General features: G+C 37.8%; 1 protein-coding gene across 3 annotated transcripts in view; it reads right to left on the bottom strand.

The window, feature by feature from the left end:
- The window catches only part of TBCK (TBC1 domain containing kinase), a 195,072-nt gene extending 181,241 nt beyond the window's left edge, over nt 1-13,831 (bottom strand). Inside the window, exons 1-2 of one of the 3 annotated variants that reach the window (XM_043870827.1) lie at nt 13,548-13,831; nt 6,020-6,241 (exon numbers count right to left, since the gene is read on the bottom strand). In XM_043870827.1, the coding sequence (XP_043726762.1) occupies nt 6,020-6,212 (193 nt within the window). In that variant the 5' untranslated portion in view covers nt 6,213-6,241; nt 13,548-13,831. Of the gene's footprint in view, nt 1-6,019; nt 6,242-7,560; nt 7,634-13,547 lie in introns of those variants that run through there. The other 2 variants (XM_043870829.1, XM_043870828.1) reach the window with 2 other exon arrangements.
- Between the last annotated feature and the right edge of the window lie 14 nt (nt 13,832-13,845).

The following is a 13,845-nucleotide window of genomic DNA, read 5'->3' as shown; positions in this document are numbered from 1 at the left end:
GTAGAAAAGCATATGCCTGCTCTGTAAACTAGGCATAATAATATCACAATAATACTGATTTTAATGTAAAAGACCATCAGAATATGCTAAAATGTGCATACTCCATTAATTAATAATTTTAAATTAGATATTCACAAGTCTCCATATCGATGAAAGATTTTAAAGTGTCTGACATTAGTATAAAATTTGTCAGGTTTACAATGATTTGGAAAAAAAAAATTATCAAGTTTTTTCAGGAAACTCCTTCAAAACTTCATAAACTAGAGTTTGCCAAAGCTTCAGGACCCTATGGAACCTTAAAGTAAATATTACTTTAATATAGCAGACCCATAATCCTGGCAGAATATCAAAAATTCTCCCAGAGGTAATGGAATATATACCAAGACAATGTTTCCAATATGAACCAGGTTTTTTTCCCAAAAAATCATTAGAGGGACTTCATCCTGAAACTCTAAACAACTGTTTGAAAATAACTTTTGCTTGTTATAAAACAATATAGTTTCACAGAATAAAATATGACAAAAATATTTGAGAATAATATGCCAAATATAAGTCAGCAATATAGTGGCATTATTTATAAAAAACAAATGTGACACCAAGATGAACTTTAAAGAGTAGAACATACAAGAACCATTACTTAATCTTCCCTATATGAAATATTTGATGAGTGTCACATATCTCTGTAGTGTACATACAGTTTGAATTGTAAGTTTTAAGTCAAGGCTAAGAAATGTAAGAGAGTACAGTATTAAGCAAGACAGATAATAAAGTAGTTGAGTAAAAAGAGGGACTAAATGAAAGATTTAAAAAACTTTTAACTTAGAGAAAGGTAAATTGTGAATGTGTTAAGATAATATGAAAGGTTATTAGAAAACAGTTACTGCATCATTCTTTCTTCACAGTAAAAACTGAGATTAGCTCATCACCTTTTAAATAAAATCTCTAAATAAATATTTATACAGTCAAACTGATAAAGGGTAATTCTGGGCTTAAGAAACAGTATCATAATAAAAAAAAAAGAAACACTATCATTACTAGGTCACTGTGATGGTCAGTTTTATGAGTCAACAGGCTAGGCTATAGTCTTCAGTTATTCAAACACTAGCCTAGGTGTTACTGCGAAGACATTAAATAATTGATTAAAATCTACAATTAGTTTAATGCGAGTAAGGAAGATTACCCTAGATAATCTGGGTGGTCCTGATTCAATCAGTTACTAAGGCCTTAAGAGCAGAATCCAGTCTTCTCTGGAGAAGAAATTCCACACTTGGGACTATGACTTCAGCTATTATATAAAAATTCACCTTGTCCTTGATGATCTGCCCTATGGATTTCAGGCTAGTTTACCCAGCCCCCACAATCACATAAACGAACCCCAACCAATTAATCTATAGCTATCAGGCTATCTAGCCATCTATCTCCTACTGGTTCTATTTCTTTGATGGAACTCTAAACTGATACAGACACTCAGGTTGAAATATACATATGCAGCTAGAGATACAGAATTATCTTATAGGCCCTTAACAATTCAATTATTCTCTACCTAAATTTCAAATCTATTAATTAAAATAATTTTGTTCTTGATTTTCCTAGCAATAAAAAAAATTTTTGAGTAATCAATACCAAATCAATTGGAATATATTACCATTTATAATCATTTCTATGCTTCTAAAACTGCTGAGATTTCAAGTTCAAAAGAAAAAGATTAAGTTTGCTAACTTAAGTATTTTCATGCTTTACTGACCTTTTTTTCTTTTAAAGATATTCTACTCAATTTCTCTTTTGATAAATCAAGTTCAAAAATTCGAATGTAAACTATTGAGATTAAATACATCAACCTGCTGCTGCTGCTGCTGCTAAGTCGCCTCAGTTGTGCCCAGCTCTGCGCAACCCCATGGACTGCAGCCCACCAGGCTCCTCCGTCCATGGGGTTTTCCAGGCAAGAGTAGTGGAGTGGGTTGCCATTGCCTTCTCCTTCAACCTGCTGAGTTAGCAAGAAACTAATATCATCTTGAATCAGTTCTGAATGATCTGTTGGAAACAGTGAAAGCTTGACTTCTGAGCTAACCTAACATGTGAAAACAATGTTACTAAAATGAACCATGTGTTACACTTTACTCCAAGTAAAATGAGGAGAGTGTGGGACTAACAATGACAAGATGAGAGATATCTGTGTAGCAAGAACAGAATAAAGGAACCAAAATCAAGATTCTTTGAGGAGGCAAGTACAGTCCAAACCAAAATGATTACATCATTGAGAAATATGCATTGTTCACTTAGAAGATTGTTGACTTTTCAAGTTTTTCAAACTAAATGTAACTGAAATGACTGGGATGTTTGGGACAAACAGACCTTCACAACAACACTTACTCTAATTTCATTAGTTACTCCTTATGCTTATGACTTTTCAGGACAAGGAAGATTGCCAATAGTGGGGGGGAAAAAAGTAATCGAATTCCCTAACCTTTTGACAATAACAGACATTTTCATTCTAGGCAGTCAAACTTAAAATATATGAATCTTATACACATCCATAATCTGTGTGTCCCCAGAAGAGAGGGCTGTGGAGACCTAGGAGCAGGGCAGTCAGGGGAAACAGAGTAACCAGGAATATGGTGATTGGGCCTAAGGAGACTACCCACATTGTTGAGCTGGGTTCAACATTAACAGAGTTTAACAGTGTCCAAGGAGATTACTTCCTACCTGACATTTATAACTAAAAAGAAGTTTCCTATGCAGTTAGCAGTAGGGTTCCCCAGAGAGATTATGTCATAAGGTTTTTCCTAGTTCAGTATTTACAGAGGCTCACTTAGGTAGAAGGATGAAAAAGGAGCTCAAGACTCTTGACTCTAGGACTATAGAGTCAATTATCCCAAAAAGCCTATTCCAAAAAGTCTAGGGAAAACTGGACAGAGGCAAGACCCCAGTCATCTGAAGTGATGCTCCAAATAGGCTTCCAGTCAGTGGGAAAGAATAAAGGGCACTTCAGGATACAAGAATAAAGAAGTCCTGGGTTTCCCTGGGGGCTCAGTGGTAAAGAATTGGTCTGCTAATGCAGGAGACACAGGTTCCATCCCTGACCCAGGAAGATCCCACATGCCAAGGAGAGACTAAGCCCATGCTCCACAAGAGTCGAGCCTGTGCTTTAGAGCCTGGGAGCTGAAACTACTGAACTCTGCGTGCCCTGGAGCCCTGGCTCTGCAACAAGAGAAGCCCCCACAATGAGAAGGCCAGCGCACAACTGGAGAGCAGCCCCCGCCTGCTGCCAACTAGAGAAAAGCCCGAGTAGCAGTGAAGATCCAGCAGAGCCAAAAATCAATCAATCAATCTTAAAAAAAAAAAAAAAGAAATGAAAAATTCCCAAGAACTGAGTTAAAGTGGCAAGAATTTGGGAAGATAAGCATAGTCCAAATTTCCAGACATACAACAGCAAATTTCGGTTACTCATTACAGATGATAATGATCTACCATATGGCCATCCTGGAGTGATTTTGGAACTAGGCCAATTCCACAAGCCAAAATTCTTCAGAATTTGTAATTGGATGGGGGTGGGGTGGTATTTGAGGCATTCAGGGCTTGACAATATCTATCAACTACTTGGTTATATAAAAGCCCCAAATGATATCTATAATTTAGTTATTGTCTTGAAGCTCTTTAGCAAACAAAAACTTTAGCAAAAAGGTTTTTTAAATTTGCTTGTTTGTAAACAACAAACTTGCCAAAAGTTCCTAGGCTACTTAATTGCTCTGTGCCTCAGTTTCCTCATCTGTAAAATGTGAATACAGTAGGAGTTCCTACTTCATGGTAATGTTGTAAGGATTAAGTTAATTAAAATATGTAAAGCATTTAGAATACTGCCTAATAAGTAATAAACACTCAATAAATGTTAGCCATTAATAACATTACAAAAAACATTTCCTATTCAAATTCTATAAAACTTTCAGAGAAACTATTATCAAGAGGCATAACCTAGACTACTTGAAAGTATCATTTAGCCTGTTTTTCAGCAAAACTAAGGAAATAAGAGTTTGCATTTTTTTTCAGCACCTGTAATATTAGGTTGAAACATCTGAAAATGTGATTTTTAAGGGAATAAAAACAGTAAAATATCAGTAAGAATATGGGGTTAACTTTCACAATTCATTTTGTTAGAAAAATTAAATATATTTCACTGAAATGTATTTAAAATAATTTTAAGCACGAAATTAAGCTTTCAAAAATAATTTTAAAATAGTTAGAAGATTGCCACCATAAGCACCTTCAGGGGTGCTATGGATTGAACATTTGTGCCCCACCTTCCAAATCCACCTGTTGACACCTAACCCTCAGTCTGATGGTGTCCGGTGGTGGGGCTTTGGGGGGCGATTAGATCATGAGGGTGTCCATGCTAAGTCGCTTCAGTCATGTCCGACTCTGCAACCCCATGGACTGTAGCCCACCAGGCTTCTCTGTTCATGGGTATTCTCCAGACAAGTACTGAAGTGGGTTGGCATGCCCTTCTCCAGGGGATCTTCCCAATCCAGCGATTGAACTCGAGTCTCTTGTATCTTCTGCATTGACAGACACTAGCCCCACATGGGAAGCCATGAGGGTAAGGCCCTCACAAACAGGACCAGTGCTCTTATTTTGTAAAAGAAGCCTGAGAAAACTCCCTTTCCCCTCCCACCAAGTGAGGTTACAGGGAGAAGATGACTGGTGAGGAAGAAGTGGGCCCCACCAGACATAGCATCTGCTATTGCCTTAACCTTGGACCTCCCAGCCACCAGAACTGTGAGGGACAGACTCTTCTTGTTTATAAGCCACTCGGTTTATAGTGTCATATTTTAGCAAGGAGAATGGGCTAAGATAAAGGTATAGAAGAACCTGACTTTACGCCTGCACGCATGCATGCTAAGTCGCTTCAGTCACATACAGCTCTTTGTGACACTATGGACCATAGCCTGCCAGACTCCTCTGTCCATGGGATTCTCCAGGCAAGAATAACAATGTAGGTTGCCATGCCCTCCCCCAGAGGACTGAACCTACATCGCTTACATCTTCTGCACTGGCAGCCAGGTTCTTTACTACCTGGAAAGCCTGGACTATACTACTAAAAAGGCAGTAAACTTCTTCCTGGTGAAATACTGACTTTTTAACCAATAGAGTTCAACTCTACTAAATGAAATCCTATATAAAAAGACTAATGCAGCTACGAAGAGGTAAAAACATTAGTGACCCTCTTTTCATTGGAAGAAACTTAGCCCAAATTATTACTTTCAATCATCAAATACATTCTAATAAACAATTCTGTAAGTTTCTATTGGGCTTCTCAGGTGGCTCAGTGGTAATGAATCCACCTGCCAATGCAGGAGATGCAAGAGATGCAGGCTTGATCCCTGGGTCAGGAAGATCCCCTGAACAAGGAAATGGCAACCCACTTCAGTCTTCTTGCCTGGAAAATTCCATGGAGAGAGGAACCTGGTGGGCTACTGCCCACGGGGTCACAGCAAGTTGGACATGACGAGTGACAGAACACAAAGTTTCTAACATTATAATTTTCATTTCCTTTTTAGAGAGATGAAGAAATATGCTTGAGGATAGGGGCTTCCCTGAAAAAGAATATTAAAAATCCTGATTCTCAGATCTGAGAAATATGAATCATTCAAATGCAGTCAGGAAAACTCAAATGACTGTTTGGCTGGAGTGAAAAGTACTGGCAAGCAAACATACACACTCTGATTACTTTATATGTTTACTATTTATTATTACGGCTTCCCTGGTGTCTCAGATGGTAAAGAATCTGCCTGCAGTACAGAAGACCCAGGTTCGATCCTTGGGTTGGGACGATCCCCTGGAGAAGGAATGGCAACCCACTCCAGTATTCTTGCCTGGAGAATCTCATGGACAGAGGAGTCTGGTGGGCTACAGTCCATCGGGCTGCAAAGATCAGACAGGACTGAGTGACTAACACTTACTGTATATATTATAACCTAATCAGGGTAACAGGGTAGAGAACACAAAATATGCGAAAACAACTCACCGTGCTTTCCCCTAGAAATATCCACATACTGGCACAGTCTGGGGTGAGTGATGGTCTTGAGGATTTGAAAGCGCCCTAAAATCTTGATGGAATTTGGTGTGAGAGGAAGCCCATTGCTTCCACAGACATCATGGGGCAGAGCAGAGGCAAAGAAGGTAAAGGCCCCCATTTCGGCATCCTTCAAGGGAAACATTCTTGGAGTCCTAAATCTTCCCTGGTAATCTAGAAAAGGAGAGAATTTTTTGATAGATCAGCTAAGCATTAAGCCAGTGTTTTCTCACCTTAAATATGATTAACCATATATAAGTTGGAGGGATATGTCAAAGTGTACATTTTACAGCAAAATTATCAATGTGAGAAAATTTCAAGATAATATCAAAGAGGAAAAACCACCCAATCATGAATTTATATTGCAGCTCTAAATCAAAATCAAAGATTTGCAATGGCATATAAAAGAAAAGATAGAACACTCTCTCTGCAAGGATGCCTGACAATTTTAAGAGTTTAGAAGAAGCTTGTTATTGTACGTTCATATTAATAAGGCTCTTCTCTTTACCTAAAGTTTGAATATACCACAGACTACAAGTACTTTTCTTTTTCATAGTGCAAGGAGTCGGGAAAGAGGAAATAAGGACACCAACCAGAACTTTAAATAATCAAGGACTCTACTAACAGTATTAAGAATCAAACTAACATCATCCAGCAATCCCACTAATAGGCATATACCCTGAGGAAACCAAACTGAAAAAGACACATGTACCCCAATGTCCAATGTAGCACTATTTGTAATAGTTAAGACACAGAAGCAACCTAGATATCCACTGACAAATGAATGGATAAAGAGCTGTGGTACATATATACAATGGAATATTATTCAGCCATAAAAAAAACATTTGAGTCAGGTCTAATGAAGTGGATGAACCTAGAGCCTATTATATAGAGTGAAGTAAGTCAGAGAGAGATAAACAAATATCATTATTAATGCATATGTGTATTAATATATATATATATATATATGGAATCTAGAAAGATGTACTGATGAACAGATTTTCAGGGCAGCAATGGAGATGCAGGCAGAGAGAACAGACTTATGGATATGGGGTGGGGTGGGGAGGAAGAAGAGGGTGGGATGAATGGAGAGAGAACATGGAAACATACACATTACCATATGCAAAATAGAGTCAATGGGAGTTTACTGTATGTCTTAGGGAACTCAAATTGGGGCTCTTCAACAATCTAAAGGGGTGGGATTGGGTGGGAGGGAGGTTCAAGAGGGAAGGGACACGTGTCTACCTATGACTGATTCATGTTGATAGCAGAAACCCACACAATATTGCAAAGCAATTATCCCTCAATTAAAGATAAATAAATTTTTAAAAATAAAAAGAATTAAACTAGATAGCAAACAGCCTTATAATGTTACTTAAATAACTAATAAATTTTTGTTTTAAAGTCAGGTGCTTGCTTTGCAAGTGGTGCTTTACTGCCCTCACTGATCTTGACAGATGTTATTGCCTCCAGGTTAGAAACAGATATTCTACCTGAAGATCCTGAGGGGTCCTAGCAGCATAATTTCCAAAGCAAATGGAGTCCAGTATTTTATCATGAAGTGGCCTGAAGATTAAGAAGCTTAGTTTAAAATCTGTATCACATTATGACAACCACAATAAAAAAAGGTCTCCCAACAAAAAATATCTCTCTCACCTAGGTGTCTCACTAAAAAGACACTGATTGGTCAGGCACTGCATTCTTCCCTTCCAGGTTTCACAATAAAACCTGGAATTCTAAATCAAGACAATAGGCTGCTTTTCATATATCTGTCCAGAAACTTCATTAAAACATTAAAAAGAACTGTTTCAAAAGGTGTAAACTCATAATAAGGAAGAGGGCAGAAAGAGGCTGTGAGCTGATTTCAAGAAACTCCTATAAAGCATTCTGAATAGGTAAGAGCACTGCCACAAGAAACAGAGAGGAGGAGGTTACAATCTGTGATATAGTTAAGAGCTGTGCTCATCCTCTTCAGATCAGAGGCTTCAGATTCAGAGAAGGAGGGAACAGTGGTGAACAACAGCAGTCAGAAGAATATTTGAAATGAGAAATATAGCATTTGAAAGGCTGAAGAATAGAAGACAACTTTGCCACCAGACCCCCATTACTGGCAAGTTGTTTATCCTCCTATCCAAGGATAAGGTTACTACTGCACAATTGTATGAAACGCAGTCATGAGATTAGGGAAGAATCCATAAGAAACTTCAAAAATACAAAGTAATATCCTAGTTCTTAATTGATGGGTTAAGGGTGTTCATATTATTCTCCATAATTTCACATTCTGTATCTCCACCTATCTATATATATGTGCTATATACAATATATTTCATAAAACTGAAAGCTTTTTTCATTTTAAACTGAAAAACATTTTTAAACACAATGAACTGATTTTCAACAAAGGCCAAGGAATAGAATAGGAAAAGGACAGTCTTTTTAATAAATGGTGCTACAAAAAGACGTTCATATGGGAAGAAGATTAACCTCAATTCCTACTGCTACATCCACAGAAGTCTGATATGGATTATAGACCTAAATGTAAAAGCTAAAACTGTAAGTCTTCTGCACAAGAAGATTAAAAAAAAAAGAGGATTTTTTGCAACCTTAGAATAGGCAAAGATTTCTCAAGCAAGATAAGAAAAGCCATAAAAAACGAACTTTAGGGGCTTCCCTGTGGTCCAAGGGTTAAGAATCCACCTGCCAACACAGGGTACATGGGTTCGATTCCTGGTCTGGAAGATCCCACATGACGCAGAGCAACTAAGCACATGCACCGCCAACTACCAAGCTCCAGCTCCAGAACTCACAAGCCACAACTGCTGAGCCCATGAGTCCTAGAGCCTGTGCTCTGCAACAAGAGAAGCCACAGCAATAAGAAGCCTGAGTACCACAACAAAGAGTTGCCCCACTTGCGGCAACTAGAGAAAGCCCGTGCACAGCAATGAAAACCTAGCACAACCAAACATAAATAAATCTTAAAAAAATACTTTAAAAAAATCTATTGTTTCTCTGTCCTAGCAACAAACAAATAGAAATTAAAATGAAAACAGATCTCATCTGAGCCAATCAAAAACAAAGCAATGAGAATTTTTTTAAAAAGATGAACTAAAGTGGGCTTCATCAAAATTAAAAACATTGCACATCAAAAGCCACACTTGAGAAAATACAAATCCAAGGTAAAGTTAATTATGCCATATCTATCTATATATATGTATGACATTTTTATCAAATACACACACACACACACATATACATATGCATGTATGTTTGTATATATGATAATGGGGCTTCCCTGGTAACACACTAGCATTCAGAATATATAAAGAATGCCTACAACTTAATAATAAAAAGAAAGACAAGTCAACACAAAATAGGTAAAAATCTGAAATGTGTATTTTCACAAAAGAGGAATACGAATAGACAATAAACACATGAAAAAGTTCTCAATGTAATTAATCAGCGGGAAAATGCAAATTAAAACCACAACATACCATTTTACAACTACCAGAATGGCTAAAATTGGAATGACTGGCAATACCAAGTATTGAGAAAAATGCGAATTGGAGCTGATTCTCTGATGCTTATGGTAGTGTTAAAATGACACAAGGATGTTGAAAAACTGTCCTAAAGTTAATAGTACACCTTACAACTCAAATTCCATTCCTGTTGGGTATCAACCCAATAAAAACCAAAATGTCCATAAAAATACTTGTATGAGAATGTTCACAGTAGTTTGATTCATAACGGCCCCAAACTGGAAGCAATGTAAACATCACACAAGTGAACTGCTAAGCAAGTTGTGGTATATTCATCCAATGAAACACTATTTCTAAAAAACAAAAAAGGAATAAATATGCCAATATATGGATCTATCTCAAAAATATTATGTTGATGAAAGCAGTAGACACAGAAGAGTTCATATCCTACGGCTCCATTTAAATGTTACAGAACTACAGTTTTAAACTATAGTGATAAGAATGAGAATGTAGTGCCTGGGGTGGGGAGGAGGGTTGTGGGAACAGTCTTGGAAGGGAAAGGTAGGAACTTTGTTCAGTTCAGTTCAGTTCAGTTGCTCAGTCATGTCCGACTCTTTGCAACCCCATGAATCGCAGCACGCCAGGCCTCCCTGTTCATCACAAACTCCCGGAGTTTACTCAAACTCATGCCCATCGACTCGGTGATGCCATCCAGCCATCTCATCCTCTGTCATCCCCTTCTCCTCCTGCCCTCAATCCCTCCCAGCATCAGGGTCTTTTCCAGTGAGTCAACTCTTTGCATGAGGTGGCTCATGCTCAAAGTATTGGAGTTTCAGTTTCAGCATCCGTCCTTCCAATGAACACCCAGGACTGATCTCCTTCAGGATGCACTGGTTGGATCTCCTTGCAGTCCAAGGGACTCTCAGGAGTCTTCTCCAACAACACAAAAGCATCAATTTTTCGGCGCTCAACTTTCTTCACAGTCCAACTCTCACATCCATACATGACCACTGGAAAAACCATAGCCTTGACCAGATGGACCTTTGTTGGCAAAGTAATGTCTCTGCTTTTTAATATGCTATCTAGGTTGGTCATAACTTTCCTTCCAAGGAGTAAGCGTCTTTTAATTTCATGGCTGCAGTCACCAGAGAGGAACTTTGTGGAGTAGTACAAATGTTTCACATCTTGATTAGGGTGGTGATTGCTACAAGTTTGTTGACATGTATAAAAACTCACCAAACTGGTCACTTAAAATCAGTGCATTTTAATATATGTAAATTTTATCTCATTAAAAAAAGAACAATGAAACAAAATTAAGGGAATATGAGAAAAATAATTTTAAAAATTAGTGCTTGTAAATTAAACATATGATTAAAAAACTAGATAGAAGTGTTGGAAAATAAAGTTGAGACTACTACTCAGAACATGAAGCAAATGCACAAAAGATAAAAACATAAAAGATTACAAACACAGTGAATCAAGCCAAGAATTCAACAACCACCTTACAGGAATTTCAACAAAAGAGAACAGAGAAAAATAAAGAGGAAAAAATTATAAAAGACCAGGAGAAAATTACCCACAGTTGAAGGGAAATTAAAGAGGCTTCCAATTTTAAGAAGACTCAATTAACCAGAGATATTTATTCAGGCTTCACTGAATAAGTTCATTGCAAGGAGAACAAACTTAGAACAAAACATGTCATAACAGATATTCAAAGCTTCAAGTATAACTAAAAATGTTAATCATTTTAGAGAGAAAGCAAATAGTTCAGGCATCAAAACATCAAGATCCAACACTCATTCTCATGTCCTCAAGAGCATCAACGGAAGTTAGAAGATGGTGACGCCTTGAAAAACTTTAAGAAACATAATTTAGTTTCTATACCCAGCCAAACTATCAATCATAATAGTAAAATAATAATTTACACTATGCAAACATTAAAAAATAAAATCACTACCCATATATTTTTATGAATAAATTTTTTAAGGATGTATTCTACCAAAACAGAGGAGAAAACCAAGTAGTAAAAGACATTGTACCTTATTGTACCTTTGTACAATATTGTAACATTGTACCTTATTCAAGATTTCAATGAATATAATTCAGTATAGAAGTTGTCAATAGGACCAGAAGGTAATCTGTTCAAATCAAAAAGAAAGTAATGGGGCTCCAAGGGGAATGTCTTCAAGCAGAGAAATGGCAGGGAGGTTCTCATACAAAGAATAAGAGGACTTGGTGAATAAAGCACATGAATCTTTTCCCTCGAAGAAAGTACAAAGTCCTCTGTGAAAGTGAGGAGGGTCAAAAACTATATAAGAAGTATATAATCGAAAAAATTAAGCACACTTAACTATGGCATAATTTTTGTTACTGCAGAGGAAGAAAGAACAATCCATTTGACATTAATATTACAATCTTATTAGTGTGGTACATAGGTTATGAAATTAAACACCTGGAAGAAAATGTATAATGGCATATTTCTTGGCTATGCACTGAACTTTATTTACAAAACCATATATTGTAACATTTTACTGGTTTTTATAAACATAAACAAAGCAAAAAACAATTGGAGTTAAATACACTGTAACTATTAATAAGGTTGTCAATGTATAAGGAAAAGTCCATCTACTGAAAGGCAGAAGTGAGTGGATGTGGTTTCTGCCATCTAAAGGTAGAGTCACTAGTTTCCTTGTTTTACTAAACAAGGAGCCAAATATATGTATTTTCAAAAGCTGATGTGAAAAAATAAAGTTTACATATTACTTGGAATTATGAAATTAACCAGTATTAAAACTAAAAATTGTGATAACCACTCAAAAATTTATAGAAGAGAGGTTGTGGATGGTGTGGGCTATCTTAAGAAGTCAATTTTTAAAAAAAGAATGAGCAGTTTAACATATCATTCAACATACATACCTAAAATTCGAAAAGATTAAATGTGGTTATCTTTGAAGGAACAGGACTGAGGGCAGGAAGACACTGAGCCGCTGCATTTTATTATTACTATGTCTTTTGATTTTCAATCAGACACACCTATCACTTAGACAACTAAAGATCAAATCACCAAATACAACGCAAATAATTCAAAACGATAAAACACTAGTTAGCACAGACCATATCATCAACGTTCTGCTTCAACAACGTCTTAAGTTGGGTATACATAAAAAGGCTCACATACAACAAATACACTCACATAGATTTCCTCACATTTGGTGAGTGGAAGAAGGTCAGTGGGGGGGGGGGGGGCGGGAAACAGCTGAGATGAGAGATCAGTTGAGAGAGAGAGAGAAAAAAAACAATATAAGAAGCTGGATTTGAACATTCATTCATTCACCAAATATCCTTAAGTTCCTATTTTAAGTCAGGCACTTTTCCAGCTTCTGCTCCACCAGTGAACAAACACGACAATATTTGCCCTCAAAGAACCTGAAGCGGAAATGTATCATAGGCAAAAAAGGTCAAAAATTGGGCAAAAGATGCTTATTTCATTATAAATGTTTACACATTTTTAATGGGTTAATAACACTAGTCCATTTACTTTATATACTTTTCTGCAAACAGTTGTCTTTCTAGCCCAAACAAAAACAGGGGCAAGAGTCCTTGAAAAGCAACCAATGACAACTCTTTTACATTCTTCCACTTCACAAATGAATGTCACATGTCGATAACTGACTAAGCCTTTGAAAACAAGAAACAAACTCCAAAGCAAGAGTTCGAATCTACGTTGACTAGTGGAGAGCCGAATCCACATTCTCTCAGCTCCTCTTTCAACCTTCCTTTGGAACAGTCAGGCAGCAGTTCCTTTTAAAAGCTGCCTACAGTTCTCAACGGACCCAGGTGAGTAGGGAGGAGGGCTGTGGGTGGGGATTGGAAACTGTGATCAGTAACCAAAAGCAGCACCGGTGACCTCTTTCAATCACAGCAGGAAGTGCGGGGCCATTCGCTGCACCTGACCTTCCTCTACCTCCCGTCACACCCACCCATAAAAAACTGGGAAACCCAAATACCTGCCTCTGGGTCTGGGGCCGCAGGCTGACACAAAGATAAGGGAATGGAGCTGCTACACAGGGCCCCAGAGCTGTCGCTGTGGCTGGCGTTGCCGCTATTGCTTAGGGCACCAGGCCGCGCATTGCAGGTACTTCTACAAAAGAGGCTGCTCCTGGAGCTCCGGGAGCTCCAAAACTGCCCTCTGCCCGCGAGCGAAGTCAGCGGGGCTTGCCAGCTCGGAATCCGGCCAGGAGAACGAGCCCGGCGCTCTCCGCTGACAGCTCCCCGCTCTCCCAGCTACCCTCAGCTCGGCCCTTT

The sequence above is a fragment of the Cervus elaphus genome, chromosome 17 (genome assembly GCF_910594005.1).
Source record: "Cervus elaphus chromosome 17, mCerEla1.1, whole genome shotgun sequence".
Lineage (NCBI taxonomy): Eukaryota > Metazoa > Chordata > Mammalia > Artiodactyla > Cervidae > Cervus > Cervus elaphus.
The sequence above is the reverse complement of the archived record's forward strand: the minus strand, read 5'-3'. Positions and strand labels throughout refer to the sequence as shown.